Below are 18,941 nucleotides of genomic sequence, written 5' to 3' on the forward strand. Positions count from 1 at the left end.
TGAAACTAAGCTAGTTTCATCAATAAAGTGATTTTATAAATGGTATGTGCTTTTATGACATCCAATTATTTAGCTGGCTTATATCGAATTAGGCTCTATATCGAACTGATAGGCGTTTTTTTGCGAGTTCAATATGGCCGGGTTCGACTGTAGTCCGACATAGCATGAGCACGCGTGTGCACACACTACGTCACATTGGTGTGAACAACAACATCTATAGTTCGAAGCACTGGCGTAGCCGATGTAACTGGACGTGACCAACTTGGTCCAACATGCCCCGATGTCGAGATGGCTGTTGCTCCATCCGCGAATTCGTCACGCCGACTGCACCGACCCACAATGCATGGCGAGGAGAAAAAGAAATGTTGCAATTTAGCCCAAAAGGTAAAGCATCTATTGCGATAGCAAATTAGTAGATAGCCATACAAAGAGGATAGTAGTTTTATCAGCCATATAAGTTTGTAAACATTTGATTACTAACTAAATTTACAAGCACAGTGTCCCGCACGCACAGGTAAACATGAACACATCTCGCTCGATGACTGCGAAAACTAGCAGAAAAGCGCTGGAGTGAGGAATCGCGGCAGCAGCAGCGAGTGAATTGGCCTCCAGACATCTCTCGCTTCAACGCAAAAGAAGCGTAGGAAGCACAGTGCATACAAAGCTACCGGCACTATGCACACTCTGTAATCATCGAAGATCGCTTTGAAGATGAGGCCTGCGCGGGTGCGCGCCTTTGCCATGTCGCAGATCGCTTTCAAGATACGGCGCCAGCACGGCCATGCCGTAAGCAGCAGCCACCAAAGAACACGCCCCTCCTTCCCTCACTTCCCCTCCGTGCCTTGCACGCAACAGGAGAGAGCGCACTTCTGCCCCGCCTTCCTCGCTTGCACGTGCGAGATTGAGTCGCGTTCGCCAGCTCACCTTCCCACGCTTTCACTCGCACATATGGCGCGCAGCAACGATTGCTATATAATTGCTAAGATAATTGCTATAGCAATAAAATGTGCCCACACCGCTTCACTGACAGTCCCAGACAGCCATTCAGAGTGTTGAAAGCGGCACACGGGTTAGGGATCGTTCTGCGAATGCTCCGAAGAAAGCAGCCGATGGTGCGCGCGTCGAATTCTAGAGGGGACGGCATTTTGGCTAGCGCCGCGCAAGTGGCGTAGCGTGACTGGCCACAAGCAACGTGCGCTGAAAATGTTCAACTAGAAACGTGCCTTTGCGCTGCCTACACTTGCCGCAGGAACAAGAGCTGTGCTCTAAAATGCACTTGCGAAACGCACCACAACCTGCTGCAACGTTGGTCTCCATTGTACCTTCACAACTGCACCAGCTGCACACTGCTGAGCTCTAGTAAACGTATAGGCAGCATCTAAACACGTATCCCAGCGATGCTTACCTTTGAGTAATAGCCACAAATCTCGAAGGCTATGCTTTTTGGTAATGTGAGCACCAATAAACGTCATGACCACCATGTTTCAGAAATTACCTGGTGCCACTTCTCAGAACAACTCGTAGAGAATGAGTGTAGCCTCTAAGATGTAACATGAAAAAAGAAAGAGAAAAAAAAACATGCAGCGCGACATTCACGTTTTTGTCTTGGTCTTGAGGGAGGGAGAAGAGCGATCTGCAACAGAAACATTGGCCATGCCTGGCCAGGCGCAAACGCGTCTCCTTCCAGTCAGGCCTAAACAAAGAGCCGCAGATGAAAAGAGCAAAGCTGTTCAGCCCGCACGGCGACACCATTGTCGCCAATGTGCTCTCGCGCCCTAGCACTCACCCCATCCACGATGGTGTGGAGTTCGAATTATCGGTGGCAGTGCGGATTTCAGTCTGAATCAGCGGGATGCAATACATATTGCTTTTGACACATTGTTGGACACCGCGGCGGCTACTTCGAGTTATCCAAAATTTTGAAATTTGTATCATCATATCAGTGGTACAAAGTGAAGCAAACCACACTTTCACGTCCACTTTGCTGCTGTGGCTGGTAGTGCATGCAGCAGATTACCCCAAAACAGAGTGCACAGGCTGTGTGTGCGGTCAGCCATGCTGACAGCCACGCGCAGCCACGGCCGCACTAGAAAAGAGGACACGTGCCAACCTGCCCCCTGCTCCCTTCACCTCAGGTGGAATTAGAATGTGTTCACTTGGGTTGGTCAAATGTGCAAGTGCCATTCAAAAATGCCTTTCCTGAGACCTGTCTCTTTCTCTCCAGGCTTCCGCCATTGCCCTTGTCCAATTCCTGATAGCTGAGGGAACCCGAAAAAGGCGGTCTGCTCAACTGCTTGCTGAACTAGAATCTGCCACTGGCGACACAGTGGAGAATGAGCCGGTGGCCGACAGCCCTATGAGCGAGGAAGGGGCTGCTGCAGACCACTTTGGCAATGATGGAGCAGCAAGCCTGCAGGCTGCTGGTCGGTCACACAGAGCAAAGTCTAAAGGATCCTCATCTCGGCGGTCTTCTCTCTCCACATTGCATGGTCCGGCAGCAACTGCTCCAGCAGCGTTGCCGATCATGCGCCAGCTTGTGGAAATGGGTTTTCCAAGACATGGGGTGGCCATGGCCCTGAATGCCTTAGGTATGTAGTGCTCCAAAGACTAGTACTTCAGTATTTTTGCCAAGGGCAGGGTTTCTAGATGAACTCAATAAAACAAGCATATAACCCTTATTGAAGAACCTGAAATAAGGGGTGCAGCTTGTCCAAACATAGCCAAAAAACACGTAATATTTAATCTAAAGCATCTCTTTCAAGTCATGACTAATTTAGTTTAATATTGGCTTTGCACATTATGTTACTGTGTGCATTCTGTTAAATGGATGAATTTGTTTTACAAACATTGAGAACGTATGGTCAAAAGGCGCTTGTCATTGGTTACCGTGTTCTAAGCAATGGTGGTAATAGACATAGGATTCTGTTCCTTTTCTAATGAGCTACAAGCCTAAATTAATGCTCCGTCTCAAGTGACCTGGAAATTTGCCATACAAAGTGACATGTGAATAAGGGAAATGCATTAGATGTAGTTTTATTTATTTATTTATTTATTTATTTATTTATTTATTTATTTATTTATTTATTTATACAGTTAAACCTTGACATAACAAAGTCAGTAGAATCATCACTTTACTTTGTTGTATCAAAATTTTGTTATACTGTAATTCAACCTTTTATACACATAAGTACACCTGCCAACAGATTTCTCTGACACGAAAAGGGCCAGAAATACAGTCGAACCTACTTATAACAATACCGGTTTTAACAATCTATCGGTTATAGCAATGAGAAGCTGCTGCACCGCCAACTTTATATGTTTTCCATGGTGAAATAACCTGCTTCCTACAATGCCCCGATGCTGCATTATCGGTTATAACGATAAAGTCTGGCTGCTGGTTGTCCGTGCCGAAAGGTAATTTCTGCTTCCAGCCTCGGAGTGTCTCCGTGTCCTCCGGCACTAGGCATGCAAGTGAAGCTGTCTAAGCTGGTGTACACGCTCAGCTTAGCTGCGCATGGATGACTAGGCTAGGGGAGGAGATGCTGCCCCACCTGAACCCCCCCCCAGTTTCTCCTCTTATGCACGCTCAAAGACAACGCAGATCAAGCCACCATCATTCCTGGCTCATCTTCGCGTTCTTTTGGTGGCAACCCCAGCCCACGTCGTCACGCGAGGCGTGTAGGATCTTATTGTATTTGGACTTTATACTGGGCCTGGCAGCAAGGGGGTCTTACATTTACACTGCTACTCATGTTCATCAGATGCTGCTCCGCTTCGGGAGCTGCTTTCTGTTGCATAATGTGTGATTTGAGAGGTCCATTCGCAAGCAACGGTGTATAATTAAACCAGTTGACCATCTGCATCGGCGGCAGTTTCCATTTATTGCCTCCGTATTTGTGACAACAGTGAAATTTTATTATATTGAAATTGCATATAGACACACTTTGTTATATGGGGGTTCTAATATATGGTGTCCTATGAAAAGAAGGTTTAGAAAGCTAATTACCTCATTGTATCAAAAATTTTGTTATGTTGAAGTTCATCATATCGAGGTTTAACTGTAATTTAAAAAAAAGAGAGATATGAGTGCCAGCAAGATCGCAAATCCACAAGTTCTTCAGCATGGAAAATGCAACAATCTACCGCCTTGCAGTGAAGCTTTTGCCTATAATAATAGGTGTCTACAAGTGTGTATCTCAAGTTTTGTATCATTTGTATATCATTCATTTCTAAATACACTCATAGAGTGTTATGAAAACTTGAAGTTCAAGTGAGCAAATGGTCAGATTGATGGAAAATTTGATGGCACCCTTTATGGCACCCTTCAATTTTTCCATTGGTTAACTTGAATGAAATAGCGGTCACATTAACCTTTTAGCTATAGAAGTGTATTTTGCTCACATCTTTACAACAGCAACATGAATATGTATGTCTCTAAGTGCCTCACTATTTTGTTAAGCATGCAAGGGTGCATGAGTATTTGATCTGATAATTATAATGAGCTGAGTATACTACTGATGCTAGCATATGGTAGTAACTACGTTTAAGTCTATGTGGTGAGAGAACGCTGACAAAATTTTACTAACAGGACATGGAACAAGCCTTCAGTGCTCGTTCATTAATAAACAGTTAATTAACCAGTTGAGGGAAGTTATCTCCTCAGCATGTTCCCCAATGGAACATGCTGAGGAATCGAGGAAGTTCAGCTCACCATGTAAGGATACCAAGCAAATAATGTTCCCCTGTGTCTGACACCAATGCCTAAGGCAGTCACAGGTGCTCTAATGCAAATTTAGGTGCATTCATGCAATCGTGTTCACCCTTGCTGACGTCACGCTCCGAAAGAGAACAGGAAGGTTTTCGTGGGATAGCCCAACGAAGAGCACCAATGAATGTGTGGTTGGCCCCATGTGTACCGACACCCTGCAACTAAAGAGAAGGAGCAAGTTCCTTTTGTGCGCGTGTTATCTATGCTATCAGATGATGCTCCCATCATAACATGCTATGTGCTCTCGTCGCAGCTGCGTAACTATGGCACCGACTTCTACCATTGCGTGTGTCATGCAGGAAAGCCAAATGTCGGAACATGCAAGAGCTGTCTAAATGGCAGCAGATGGAAGAAACTCGAGCATTCCCCGCAATGTATGGTATATACAGCATACATAGAGTATGAAAGAAGAGCTGTTTGGTGATCTTCTTCTTCAGTAGACTGTGCGTGCTCTGTACCATCTGTAAACATGACTTTGTGCGACTTTGTGCACATTCACTTGTTGCTCTGTAATGAGTCTTTCAGCATAAAGTTTTGACAAAATGTAACTTGCCAAAAAGACTTTTCAAGATGTGCATTCATGTGTGGCATATTGTTTGCAGCTGGCTCCTTCCATGTGATGCCCAGTCCTGAGGCCATTGTGGCTTGGCTCCTGGAGCATGAGCACGAAGTTCCCTGTGTCTCGGATGATGAGAGCATTACATCTCTCGACAACTGCTCAGAGTCTGACTCGTTCTCGGATGACCTTTATGAAGAAGAAGGGGGTGGTTCTCTGCCAGAGGTTAGAACCCTTTTTAATATCATGCTATGTTGGTACCTGATTGGGATTTTCATCTATTGAGGAATGACAGTTGTCATGTACATCAGCTCAGGGATTTCCCAGATTTGTTTTACCATGCTCACCATAGTGTCCTTCTTGCGTTTGTGCTAAGCTGTTTTAAAAATTAAATAAATGTTTGCCTTGCTTTTTGCTGTACATAGAATGCTGGTAACTTAACTATGTAGATTGTTTGAACAATACAGCATTAACATCATTAAGCACACCTTTATTTCGTTGCCCTTCCCCCAAGTCAAATGAAATGTTAGCACATTTTATAAATCTTTTTGTTGTTGTTGTTTTTGTTGTTGTTGTTTGCCAGGCATTACCTTAAAGGGGTCCTGCGCCACCCCTTGAGCTTGGGGAAAAACAAAGCCCGCAGATAGCATATGCTGCTGTGAACATCTCAGCAAAATTTTGCAGTTGTGCGGGGTGTGACAAGCTCGCAAGCGGAGTGTGAAGTAACTTTTCTCTCAACCTCTCTTTTCAACAAAAGCCTGCTTATTGCTCTTTTCTGGACAATTCATTTCATAATATAGCAGATTCCCATACGTGGCTGCTATTGGCCAATAGCTGACATCAATCAAGAAAGGTGTTTGGATCAGTGCTCTTCTTCCTACTGTTACTGCATATTGACGCAGTTTATTAAATAGAGGCTTATTAAAGGGAAAATCTGCTTTAGAATTTCCATAATAATTACATACTTCCGGAAGAAGCCAACTGTCGTCTGCTCACGCTTGTTTGCGGCTGCCCACATAAGAATGAAACTTTGGCCACCCTGCTTATCGGAGTCATAGTCATCAGGTCTTGCTAATATCAACTAGTTTTGAACACTCAACTAGCCTCGAACCACATGAAACTTAAGGTCAAATCACACACACGGTTACCAGCGCACGCTCACCTCCTAGCCACTCCTAGCTAGACGCCTTGGCAGACTTCCCTTCATGATGAGAATGCTTCAAATGTGCAAAAGTTGAATGTGGCTACTATCCGTCGGTCAAACTGGTACAGGACAAAGCCGCTCCACACCACATAGCTACAGTCAGACAGGAGCATATGAGCGTGAGTATGTACTCAAGCCCTATAGTGCGCAAAGCAAACGCTGTGCATACACGCTGGAGTTGCATGTTGCTGCAGTCTGCTACGTAGCGTAGATATCGTGGCCACCGCACGGTCCGCTGGCTGACCGGTCTGCTGGTGAGTCCACTGCCTGAGCGCATTACAGCTCGCTAAGGGCAACCATGTTTGGCGCATCGTAGTCACCAAAATCGGAAATAGTGGCGTCTACATGAACATCCCAAATAAAATTTTAACTGCACACGACGGTGATGTTCAGTAGGTGCAGCATTGTGGGCACGTCTTGCTCTGCCTTAGCCTTCATAGTGCAAGTCATTGGAGAAGGAACGGAAGTACTGTGAACGGCATGTTTGATTGCCAATAACTCCACTTCTGCTGAACAGATTGAAGTACTTTTCACGGCAAAGTATTTCTGAAATATTCTAATTTAACTTCAAATGCATTTCTCGGCTTCAATAAAATGTCGTTCAAGGCCTATCTAATGTAAGTGTTGTTGAAAGCTTTGTGTGTTACAGCACAAGTGTATCTTTTCCAAAGAGTAAACTTGTTATATGTTTTCTTGATATGGTCCTGTTGACCTTAAACAAGAAATTAAACAAGAAACAATGATTTAAACAAGAAACAAAAACTATTTTGTTGTTTCAGGCACCACCAAGCACAGGCTACCTCTGCAGAGCAGATTTCACAAACAATGATGATTATGCTGTCTATGTTCGGAACCACATTGCACTTGGCATGTTGGTTCAGTGCTGCCGTACGTATGAGGAGGTCCATGAAGGCGACATTGGCCGTGTTGTAGAGGTGAGTCTGATGCTTCCTGGCAAAATTACAGGTTTTGTGAATATATTAAATATTCGAATTAGTATGTATTATTGCATTCTTAATATTAGTATTCAACTTGAACACCATTTATTTAATAGCTTTTGAATATTTGAAGTTAAGCGAATATTAACTTTCTCATTAGCTTTTTTTTCCCCTTTTCCTTTAGCAAAGCTCATTGGCATTGTAGCATGTTGACTTCGAACACTATTTATTGTAATTGGCCACTATCTGATAAAGAATGTTTTCTTTTTCTTTTTAATTTGTGTATCTAACCTGTGTCTTTGTTCCTGATTTGCTGTAATTTTATTCACGGGTGTCATGGATTATGGCATGACTAGGGCGACATTCCATGGCCAGGTTGGAGACAGCAACATGACGGAAATATAGAGCCAGTGATGAAAAAAATAAGATAGAGAACCCTCCACCAGTAAGGCGAGGACTTTGCAACTTTCTTAGTGTAACAAAAGCAGCTGTATGGCAAGTGCATCTTATCAGAAGAAGCCTGCTTTCACTGCTGAGCACATCTCTCGATTAATATCATCAACACTGAGCGAGCTGGGCACCTCACACTCACTGAAAATGAAAACCATTTAATGCACCTTCGGTGTTGCCGTACTTCCATGCGGACACACACACACACACACAAAAAAGAAAATGTACACTTTTTTTGGGGGGGGGGGGGGTCTGTGTATATGCCTTTTCCAAGTGATGGATATGAGAACAGTTATCTTTTACATAATGTATCTGACATGCTATGTAGCCATTGACAAAAAGACTGCAGCTTTTCTTCTATGATACATGTTGACCTGAAAGGTGCGATAAGATTAATTGAAACTAGAGCGCAACAGAAGAACACAATAAATGTTAAGTATCAAATACTGATTGTAGGCATGAATTACACTTCAACTGTACATTTAAAGCAAAGAAAATTAAATTCTTGAGGTAAGCAGCACGAAAAATTACCAATTAGAAAGAAGAGATGGACATAGCACCGAGTCCATCTTTCTTTTTTCTGTCGTGCAATTTTTCTTGATGCTTGCTTCAAGAATAGCGTACCAACTCTCCCAGCAGACTATTCTCCTCTGCCATCCTTCTGAAGAAAATTAAAGTTTGGAAATGAACCTTAGCTTATAACTTGCCTGTTACTGGAACTCTACTGACTATGGTATACATTCACTGGCACCAGCATGCATCCAGACGAGCTGCTCAGAAATTTCAGTGAACGTATCACGTTTCTCCTATAAGCACTAGATGTGAGCAAGAAATATTGTGACAGTTTGCCAGCACCGTATCAATATCTGTTCGAATGGTGATGAGTGTTTCCATATTGAAATGCACACCGCTGTGGGAGCAGCTGAGGATTGAGGACTCAGGATTACTACTTTTCCTTTGTTGGTTCAGTGCTCATGCTTTTCTTAATTTTTTGTTAGCTTTTAAATAATTGTCTGCTACATTTGTGTAATCTAGTCCTTTGCAAGTGGTCTGCCATTCCACCAAAAGCATTTCATTGCTCAGCCATGGCATTAATTCCTGTGGCAAGCAAGATAGGTAGCTATTACATGTTGTTATTGTTGATGATGATATATGTGGCATGAAAGATAATCAGCTAAAAACAGATGTAGCTTTAGTTATCATTTCTCTTAAATTTGTCTGGCTCATTCTCAGTAACTGTGATAATTTGTCAGCACCATCCAGCAATATGTCAGGCAAACGACTTTGCAGTAGCAATGACCCCAGTCATTTCTGACTGAATATTATAAGAAATTTCCAATTTCTCTAGGCATAGTCAATGTGAGCACACGTAATGTTTATAAGATGTGAACAGCAAAATAAATAAATAAAAATTGCAATGATAAAACTGTTACAGGTGGACCATGACGGCCTGCACGACCTGAATGTATTGGCCGATTGGCAGCGCAAAGGTGGCGTCTACTGGGTGCGGTACATTCATGTAGAGCTGCTGGGGGACTCGCAACAAGCAGCAGCAAGCCTGCCTGCATCTTCATCTGCTCTCACGCAAGCTTCGCAGTCACAGTCGGTCCTACGTGCTGGGGATCGGGTGCGAGTGCGGCCCACCGTTAGCCAGCCCAAGTACAAGTGGGGTTCAGTGACGCGCTCCAGCATTGGCACGGTCACCAGTGAGTGCTCTGCTTTGAGTGAGTCTACTGAGACAAAGCCGGGGGGCTGCTGGCAGGTCTCTCTCCATTTCCACCTACTAGTATTACTTCCCGTCCTTCTTTCAGAAATATAAGTCTAGATATGCTTGTTAGGCACAATACTAGGCACTACTACTGTGTATTTCTTCAGTTGTGTTGCTGCAATGCCCATTTTTTTTTCTCGTATGCTTAAATTTGTTAACTCATGCAGTTTTACATTCTAAAGCTGCATAATGTGCTATAATTGCCACAGTAGAAGGCACTGGACTAATTTTGACCACCTGTTGACCTCCTTTTTACATGCACATAATCTGTGTTCAAGGGGCATTTTTGCTTTCTGCTCCCATTTAAAGGAGCCACGAAAGCCAGCATTGCCCGGGACCTTAAGATACCCAAATCTTTCCTTAAGACGATCCTGGCAAACAAAGCGGTGATATTGAAGAATGCCAGCAAGTTCGGGCTCAAGCGGAAAGCGGCAAAAGGAGGACAGCATGAGAATTTAGAATAAGTGCTCGTCAAGTGGCTGCATCAAACACGGAGCTCTGCGATTAGTGTTGACGGTGCCATTCTAAAAGAAAAGGCGGACCTTGTGGCATTGCGTCTGGGCATCGACGACTTTCAGGCATCGAACGGGTGGCTGAATCGCTTTAAAAAACGAAACAGGATTGTGTACAGCTGCTCCTGCGGAGAAAGCACGTCCGTGGATGTTTCAATGGTGAACGAGTGGATGGAGTCGCTGATGGAGATGATTGCTGCATACAAGCCCTGTGACGTTTTCAACGCCGATGAGAATGGTATTTTTTATCATATGCAGCCCGAGTTGTCACCATGACACCACCATGACAGCTGTCACCCTTGCGTTTAAGGGTGACAGCTGTCATGGTAGTCATGGTGTCAGCATGGTAAAGAGCGTGTGACAGCACTATTCTGGGCTAACAAGGACAGTTCCGAGAGGCTGCCCGTGCTCATTGTTGGAAAGATTGCAAAGCCATGGTGCTTTAAGAACTTGAAGACGCTGCCATGCAGCTACAACTTCAACAAAAAGGCATGCATGACGTCTTCACTCTTCAGCTATTTTTTGCATCAGTTGAATAACAAAATGGGTGCTAAGCCAAGGAAAATATTGCTTTTCGTGGACAACACACTGTGCCACCCACCCGATACGTCCAGCCTGAGGAACATAAAGGTTGTTTTTTTTTTCCACCCAACTGCATAAGCCGGCTGCAGCCGCTGGATGTCGGGATCACTAATTGCATCAGGCAAGGGTACCGGAAGCGGTTAGTGCAGTGTCGGCTGGTGGCTACGGAGCGCAGCGAGGTGGAAAAAAAGATCACTGTGCTCGACGCCATGCATTTTATTGCCAGTTCATGGAACGCAGTGTCGCAAAGTACAATCGCTAACTCGATCAAGCACTGTGGCTTTAAGCGAGAGACTGCCTCCTCTGCTGGGGACGAAACAACCTCGCTGCCACTTGAGGCCGATGCAGGCTTTCCCGACGACGATTTTGAGGGTTTAAACCTCACCAGAACCTTCGCCGAGTACATGGAGGCCGACGACAATGTTGTGATCTGCGGCGAGGTGTCGCTGGATGATGCCATTGAGGAGGCTTTGCCTAGTGCCGACACTGCTGTGACATAGGACAAGGACAACGACGATGCCACAAATGCCGTGCCTGTGCCTACCACATTCACCAAGGTGCTGTGGCACATAGACGGCATACGGAACTTCATCTGTTCACGCAACGCCGCAAAGGACCTCCTTTTAGACGTTGCCTAACTCGAGCGAACGCTCTTGGTTCACGGATCAAACAAGGTCCAAAAGAAACTTACCGACTTTGTTTAAAGTTTTCGCTGGCTGATGGGAATCGCCGCAGCAGGCAGTGGAGTGCCGTAAAGATTCGTTTGAATAAAGCATGATTGGTACCTGTACTGCAGCATTAATTCTTATCGCATTTACTTTTTTGGTAATTTGGGTTTCCAAGCCCTGCAGAGTATGTTAGTAGTTTACCTTTAAGTTTCTCGTAAATCCATCGCGCGAAATAAGTAGTATTTTTATAGGCATTATTTATGTTCAGATTTTACGACACCCGCATTTTACTATGCTTTTTCACGGTCCCGAGAAAGTCGTATAATCAGGGTTCCACTGTACTTTGTGACATTCTCCTTATTGCATCTTCTCTTTTTTTTTCTTATTGTAGAGGAAAGTGGAGCATAGTCTTGCTTCGTACTTTTCATGTTTTCGCAGATGTCAGCCGCAATGGCCGTGATGTCACTGTCGACTTCCCACAACAGTCAAATTGGATGGGGCTGGTCTCTGAGATGGAACGTGTATCAATCATTCATGAAAACATTGTGTGAGTGTAGTTTTCTCTGAAAACATTGTGTGAGTGTAGTTTTCTCTCTTATGCACCTATTTGACTTGTGGTTTTGTTGGAGGAATTGACCCATATTTGATACTGTAATGAAAGGCCAACCTTAGTGGAAGCATTGACTATCTAGTTATTTTTGTTTTGCATTACTTAAATTTTCTCTTTGACTTTGCAGCTGTGATGGTTGTGAGACATGCCCTATAGTTGGAACCCGATTCAAGTGTCGCTTCTGCAGGAACTACAACTTTTGTGAAAGGTGCTTCAAGACAAATCAGGTCCACAAGCATCCCTTCAATGAGATATCCCGAGTTGGTAAGCATTTGTTGATGAAATGCTGGAAACGTTACTGCAAGTATCAATTGTTTGTTAATGATGTGCTGACTCTTATGTGTTGCCTTAATGTAAGCACTTCTGTACGAATTAACATGCATGTTAATAGCCATACATCTATCTTTATAAATGTGATGATCCACAGCAGCAGCCGCATTTCGATGGGGGTGAAATTCACAAACACTCGTGTACTTAGATTTAGATGCACATTAAAGAACCCCAGGTGGTCAAAATATATCTGGAGTCCCCCCCTACAGCATGCCTCATGGTGAGATCATGGTTTTGGCATGTAAAACCCCATAATATAAAGGTGTGATGATGATGGTGCATTTTTACAGTTTTATACACAATTAAGCACTCACATTTGCTTCTGGAAGAGCATCTGGCAAATACAAACAGATTGCCCATTGTCACTTTTCAGTGTCTTTCTGTTGTTGGGACAGGATTGCTGACTTCTCAGCAAGTTTTCATATTTAGTATGAAAGTGAAGAATGGGCATAGCTCCTAGAACTTAAGTTCATCTGAAAAAGAAAAGTATTTTCTGCAAATAATTTTCTTCTTAATATTTCATTGAATTTTTTGCAATGGTATTTGCAGCAACATGTAGCATGTTGTTTAACTACTTAAAGGTATAATTTTTTTCTTTTTCACAGGCCTTTCACATCTGTGAACGTGACAGAAAAACTTCAGCTTTTCTGTCATTGTTCATTAGGCTCTGGTAACACTATGGTTTGGTTGCAGGTGCTTTGCCAACGTATGGAGGATACCCAGGGGAGTGCTCTTATAAGAAGAGGTCAGTAGATGGTGAAAGCCGGTATGGTGGTCCTGTAGCCTTGCTGGACAAGTGGGGTCACTGTGTCAAGGCCTTGACGGTCTCGTCAAGTGAGAGCAATGCCAATTGCCTCATCGATGGCACTCGATCAGCCTGGCAGAGCTGTGGCCCACGGGGGAAGGTAAGAATGTGACAGGTTTAGCCTGAATTTGGGTAACTCGACTGTGCAGTGTGACCAATTCTTTCTGCAGTTCTCATTAGGAGGCAGCATTGTTGACACAGAGTATGAACAATGTGATCTGAAGTTTGGCATTGTTCATGGAAGCAAAATTTTCATGCCTTGTGCTTTCAAAACTCATGATCTTGTGGTTGTATGATAGCTTGAAGTACAAGCTGTGCCATTTCTTTTGTGTTTTAACATTTGTAGTTGTTTAGTAAATTTTAGGAACCCTAGATGAGATTTACTGCATTACAAGTACACTGGCATAGAAAAATGGCTTCTGCAAGAAGACATCTGCTTTGTCACTTGGTATAAGCTTGCACGTGGAAGGCCTGCTATGTTTATGGTAAAAGAAGCACACACAGTGAAATGTGCAGCAATACACACTCCTTTTGGCAGATGGTAGCTAACATGATGCCTCCACATGGGTTCATTGTCACATGGGGCAAGCGTGCGTTGTTCTGTGCTTTCACTTGGTAAAAGAATACTTCTTTCAAGCTCTGTCCTCTACTCAGTGGTAGGTCAGACTGCCAAGTTGTGCAGTGAGATTGCCTTGGTATTCTCCTGAAGGGTTTGTCAAGAATCATCACAGTAAAACTTAGACTATGGCACTTTCTTGTTTCAGCACTGGATACGATTGGAGATGCACCCTGGCATCCTGATTGAGCGTTTGTGGATGACAGTTGACCCAGCAGACTCGAGCTACATGCCTTCACTGATAGTTGTGAGCGGCGGACCGTGTCTCACGTGGATGTCCGAACTGCGCACTATCCATGTTGAGTCGACGGACAGCCAGATCACTCTCCTTTCTGAAATGCGAGAGGTTAGTATGAATGCGTATAATTTGAAATGTTATTCATTATGTTCCTGTGGATGTCTGAAAGGCCAAGATATGTGTAATGAGATGTTTGATGAGTTAGTAAAGGACTTTTGCTTCCTCCGGCTGAATAGTCTGCGGTTTCACTTATAATTTATGGCCCAAAAGTAGGCAGCAAACAGATAGACTCATTAAGTATAACCCCTCTAACATGAATTCTGTTAAGCTAGATCGTCCTAATCCAAATAGCTTAGAAGCATTGTTTACTCTCCCCTTGGTTCGCATTACTTCTGTTAACGTGAAATTTTTCTAGAAAGATAAGGAAAGAAAGCAAAAACTCTTGTGTACTTAAGGTATAGGTGTATGTTGAAGTACCTCATGTGGTCAAAATTATAGCAGAGCCCTCCACCACCTCATAGTCCTAGTGTTGCTTTTGTATGTTAAGTAAAACCTATCAGTGAACGCAATTGTTACAAGCTGGACAGATCTTCAGGATCCTTTCAGCCTGTTCATAAGTGGACTCTACATACATTGCAATTTCCTGAATAGCCAGCAGAGCATTTGCTGTCTCTTTCTTATTTGTCACCTAGATATGATCATCACAATGTTTGTGTAGTAGAATAACTGGCTCTTCCTTACACCTGCACTATTATAACTATCATGATGACACATGATAACATGCCCAGCAAGAGAGCATGGGTAAAGGCATCATCAAAGAAATATGATTGCTCCTCATGGAAACATCGTGATGCATTTGTCACAGCCAATGGCCACTCTGGACACTGGGTTGCATAAAAAAAAAAAAATTTAAATATAGTTTGCCAAGTATGTCCCAGCAGCACAGGGATGGAATCATTGCATATTTTTTGTGTTCGATTTGTTTGCTTTGCAGTACTACCGGTTCATTGAGATTGGAATTCGTGAGTGCCGGAGCTTTGGCATTGATTGCAAAGTGCATGGCCTTTCCATTTTGGGACGCCATCGTGGTGATGATGAAGACTTCTCACCGACGTTTCCTTACCTCGCTTCGGACTGGGAGGACACTGAGGATGCTGTCATGGGCACGCAGCAGCAGTCACAGAGAGCTGCCCGAGCCTCTGAGAACTTCAAGGACTTTCAGACCAAGGTTTTTGTTTGGGGCCTCAATGACAAAGACCAGCTAGGAGGACTGAAAGGTTCAAAGGTGGGCAGCACCTGTTGCTCGCAGGCAGTTAATTTTCATTCACATTTCCAACTCCTTGCCTCACAGAAGCGCATAACTGCCTTTCAACATGTTGCAAGTCATATTACACGTATGGTATAACACAACAAAACAAGCATCATTTGTAAGTGATAGTGTCACGACAATGGGACTAGCTTATGTAAGAAACGTTATGCTGCTATAAATTTATGTGCTTAACCACCACTGAATCACTCAAACAGACAAGATGTGTTATTACCTGGCAGCACTTTACTATTATAAATTAGGGAAATGTTCTTAGCCAAGCATATGAGATGGTGAAATACTAAGTGAGAGGAAGTGATCAGTATGTGTGTATGAGTCAATGGGTATTTTCAAGATTATCTGACTACTTATGCCAGGCAAGAGATAAGCACATAAAGAAGCATTTATAGGTGGAGGTGTTTGCATGCCAAAAGTTTTGAGTTCATGGTAACTCATCAGGTAATGTGGGTAATATTTTTTGTACTTGCATAATGCATAATTTCACATCTCAGATAATTATGTGTTTTGAAACTAGGACACTCAGCACAGTGGGTGCTCTACTGTTTCGTCTGTATATTTTCAGAGACACCTTATTTTGACAGTCATAAAAATTTCTTTCCTCAGGTGAAACTGCCTCAATTTTCAGAAGCCATTTCATGCTTGAAGCCATTGCACATAGCTGGAGGTTCAAAAAGTCTTTTCATTGGTAAGGCTTCATGATATTTATTGTTTAACTGAAGTGAGCCAGTTTGGTTTGTTTCTTTCAACCATAAAGATGAAATTGTTTGTGCATAGTTTGTGGTATTGTTGCTAACGGCTCTGTTGGACTGTGTGACAAGTTGGCCAACCCTGACTACAAACATGTTAATGGCACTCCAAAGCACGAAAACTTTCAAGGATCCATATTTGTGTCAGGCATTCTCATTATTGTTGGTCGTTCCATATGACGAAACTGCTGACAGCACATTTACAGATCTTTGTAAAAAGTGTTATGCCAATGAAACAGTTCCTTAACTCTTTCGTTACCACGCCTATTCAAATCGATCACTGTTGATCTATGCTTTAGATCGCAGATTTGAACATGTTGGAACCATTTCTTAGCCGGCCATCCAGTAGTTAGTACAGGCACTGAACTTTCAGAATCAGTTTAAATTTTTTCGCTCCAGCGATCTTGTGATTTTTGACAGACCTTCCTGCGAGCTAATGTGCGTATGTTGCAGCGAAAAGAGGCGTGGCTGTCACCTTCTGCCGCCCTCGAGAAAAAAAAGCATCCTGCTCACAATTACGCTGCACTAGCATCAAAATTTTGTAATCAAATGACTCCCAGAAAGTCAACAATTAAATTATAATGCCGGCTTTGCCGTCCGACAGTGCTGAGCAGTGATAATTAACCAAAACCAAAGCTCACTAGTAAACCAAAGCTCACTAGTGAGCTTTGGTTTGTAGTCCGAGTTGTTTTATTCTGCCAAAGTGTATTTCTGAAGGTCAGCCACATGTCCAACATGTGGACCTGCATTTTCAACCAGTTTCCAAGAGCTTTGGTTCCAGTTCTTGAGTAAAACTTAGGCAAGGGGCGCTGCCGGTGTCACTGCGTAGTTATCAGAAGTCGCTCCCATTGCACTGTCCTGCATGGCTGTGTCGCAACAAAAGCGTTGTGCTCAAAACTATTCTGCACCCGCACTTCAATTTAGTGATGAGGACTCTAGTAATGATTCTGAAGATGGGACATCAAAGCAGATTCAAGCTCTGACGGCAACAATGTTTTAAGTTAGTATGGTACATCCGCAGCTGTTCACCGGCGAGTTTCCTTTATGGCCTTGAGCGGTGTCCTTCCTTGTGCGCACTTACCTGCTGATCTTTTTGCATGACATGAGAGCTCTACTGATTATCTCCAGGGTACATACTTCGCTTGGTTATTATGTGATGCCATCAGCAGCAAAGAAAGTTCTGTTCACGCCCAGAAGGCCGCCCACAGCACATCTTGGCCCAGCATTAAGGATCAGAGCAAGGCTGTTTATAACGGCGTGAGATTGCTTTCTACTCTTTTTCTCTGCAGAGGTGATAAAGACAATCTGCAAATATCCTAACAGATATGCTTAGATGCATTATCTCGTAGTTGTCCAGTTATGCTGAGAGCGATTGGTCCTGGAAGAGGCGCATGACTCTAGACGAGCTGGTGAACTAGGTTCCTTGGAGTTCTCATCAGACAGTCCTCAGGAGACGCCAAAAAGGCGAAACTGCAAAATGCTTTTCAAGGACCGCAAAGTTGAACAAAAACCAGATGTTTAGTGGGAAAAGTCTGGAGTGTACCTATGCTTCACAAAATCCAGGAACTGCTTCACTGCATGGCATGAGCAATGCATTGGTCTTTGTTTCTTTTTTGTATACGAAGAACAGCATTGTATTGAGCATTTATTTTTTCAGGCACTATTCCTGGGTTGTTTATCTTAGTAATGTATATTCTGAATTTCCTTTGATATTAATGTTTTGTGGATATGTCTTTTTATTGTTGTTTTTATCAGCTGGCAGCAAAAATGGCGCATTCTAGAATTTTTTATGTTTTACGTAATAAGTTTTTTTTTTTTGGGCAACGTATGCTTTTGGAAGAAACACTTCATTATGCGCAATATGCTATGCGGCAATGTGTGCTGGAATATTATTTGTAGTGGTAAATAATTTTTTTTCTGAGACCTATAAAAAACCATTTTCTCACTGTAACGAAATAGTTAAGGCTCACTGAGTGAAAGTTCATTTTTCTACCCCAAAGAGTAATCCTCTGACTGCCTGCCTATTGTGTCATTCTTTGAAACAACACAGTAAAATACTAATGTCATTTTGATTAGCTATATTTATTGTCAATTGCTACCTGTCTATTAATGTTAACACTTTATGCAAAACTTTTAAACTTGGGCTGCTTAGCACGAGATCGCGGGATCGAATCCCGGCCACGACGGCCGCATTTCTATGGGGCGAAATGCGAAAACACCCGTGTGCTTAGATTTAAGTGCACGTTAAAGAACCTGAGGTGGTCGAAATTTCCGTAGCCCTCCACTACGGCGTGCCTCATAATCAGAAAGTGGTTTTGGCACGTAAAGCCCCATAATTTTTTTTTTTTCAAACTGTCAAACAAAAGATCACTGTGTCAGCACCTTGGTGATATGATGTTTTCTTAGATAGCAGTGCTGATATGTGTGCCTCTTACTATATCATACTCACCGTGCTCTTTCAACACGCTATTGCAGTTTCTCATGATGGCAAAGTGTATGCCTGTGGAGAAGGCACCAACGGGCGGCTTGGTCTTGGTCATTGCAACAATGTGTCCGTACCTCGGCAGTTGACGGCACTTGGCCAGTATGTGGTTAGGAAAGTGGCTGTTCACTCTGGTGAGCACCAAATGATCTCATGTTTTGGCATATAGTAGTACGCTGCACAATACATGTACTTCATTTCCGACCTCAACTTCTCATAGGTGGAAGACATGCACTTGCATTGACCGTGGATGGAAAGGTGTTCTCTTGGGGTGAAGGGGATGATGGGAAGCTGGGCCATGGCAACAGAATGTGAGTCCTTTTGATTCAGGTATTTTTGTT

At 43.3% G+C, this 18,941-nt stretch overlaps 1 protein-coding gene across 4 annotated transcripts in view; it reads left to right on the forward strand.

Annotated features, from left to right (window-relative positions):
- Positions 1-18,941, forward strand: part of HERC2 (E3 ubiquitin-protein ligase HERC2) — a 157,611-nt gene that overhangs the window by 98,126 nt on the left and 40,544 nt on the right. For 3 of the 4 annotated variants that reach the window (XM_065446812.1, XM_065446815.1, XM_065446813.1), the window contains exons 42-53: positions 2,225-2,588; positions 5,371-5,549; positions 7,308-7,463; positions 9,352-9,640; positions 11,885-11,993; positions 12,184-12,320; positions 13,080-13,291; positions 13,956-14,153; positions 15,040-15,330; positions 15,976-16,057; positions 18,594-18,734; positions 18,821-18,911. In XM_065446812.1, the coding sequence (XP_065302884.1) occupies positions 2,225-2,588; positions 5,371-5,549; positions 7,308-7,463; positions 9,352-9,640; positions 11,885-11,993; positions 12,184-12,320; positions 13,080-13,291; positions 13,956-14,153; positions 15,040-15,330; positions 15,976-16,057; positions 18,594-18,734; positions 18,821-18,911 (2,249 nt within the window). The remainder of the gene's footprint in view (positions 1-2,224; positions 2,589-5,370; positions 5,550-7,307; positions 7,464-9,351; positions 9,641-11,884; positions 11,994-12,183; positions 12,321-13,079; positions 13,292-13,955; positions 14,154-15,039; positions 15,331-15,975; positions 16,058-18,593; positions 18,735-18,820; positions 18,912-18,941) is intronic. The other variant, XM_065446814.1, reaches the window with a different exon arrangement.

The sequence above is a fragment of the Dermacentor albipictus genome, chromosome 3 (assembly GCF_038994185.2).
Source record: "Dermacentor albipictus isolate Rhodes 1998 colony chromosome 3, USDA_Dalb.pri_finalv2, whole genome shotgun sequence".
In the NCBI taxonomy this organism is placed as follows: domain Eukaryota; kingdom Metazoa; phylum Arthropoda; class Arachnida; order Ixodida; family Ixodidae; genus Dermacentor; species Dermacentor albipictus.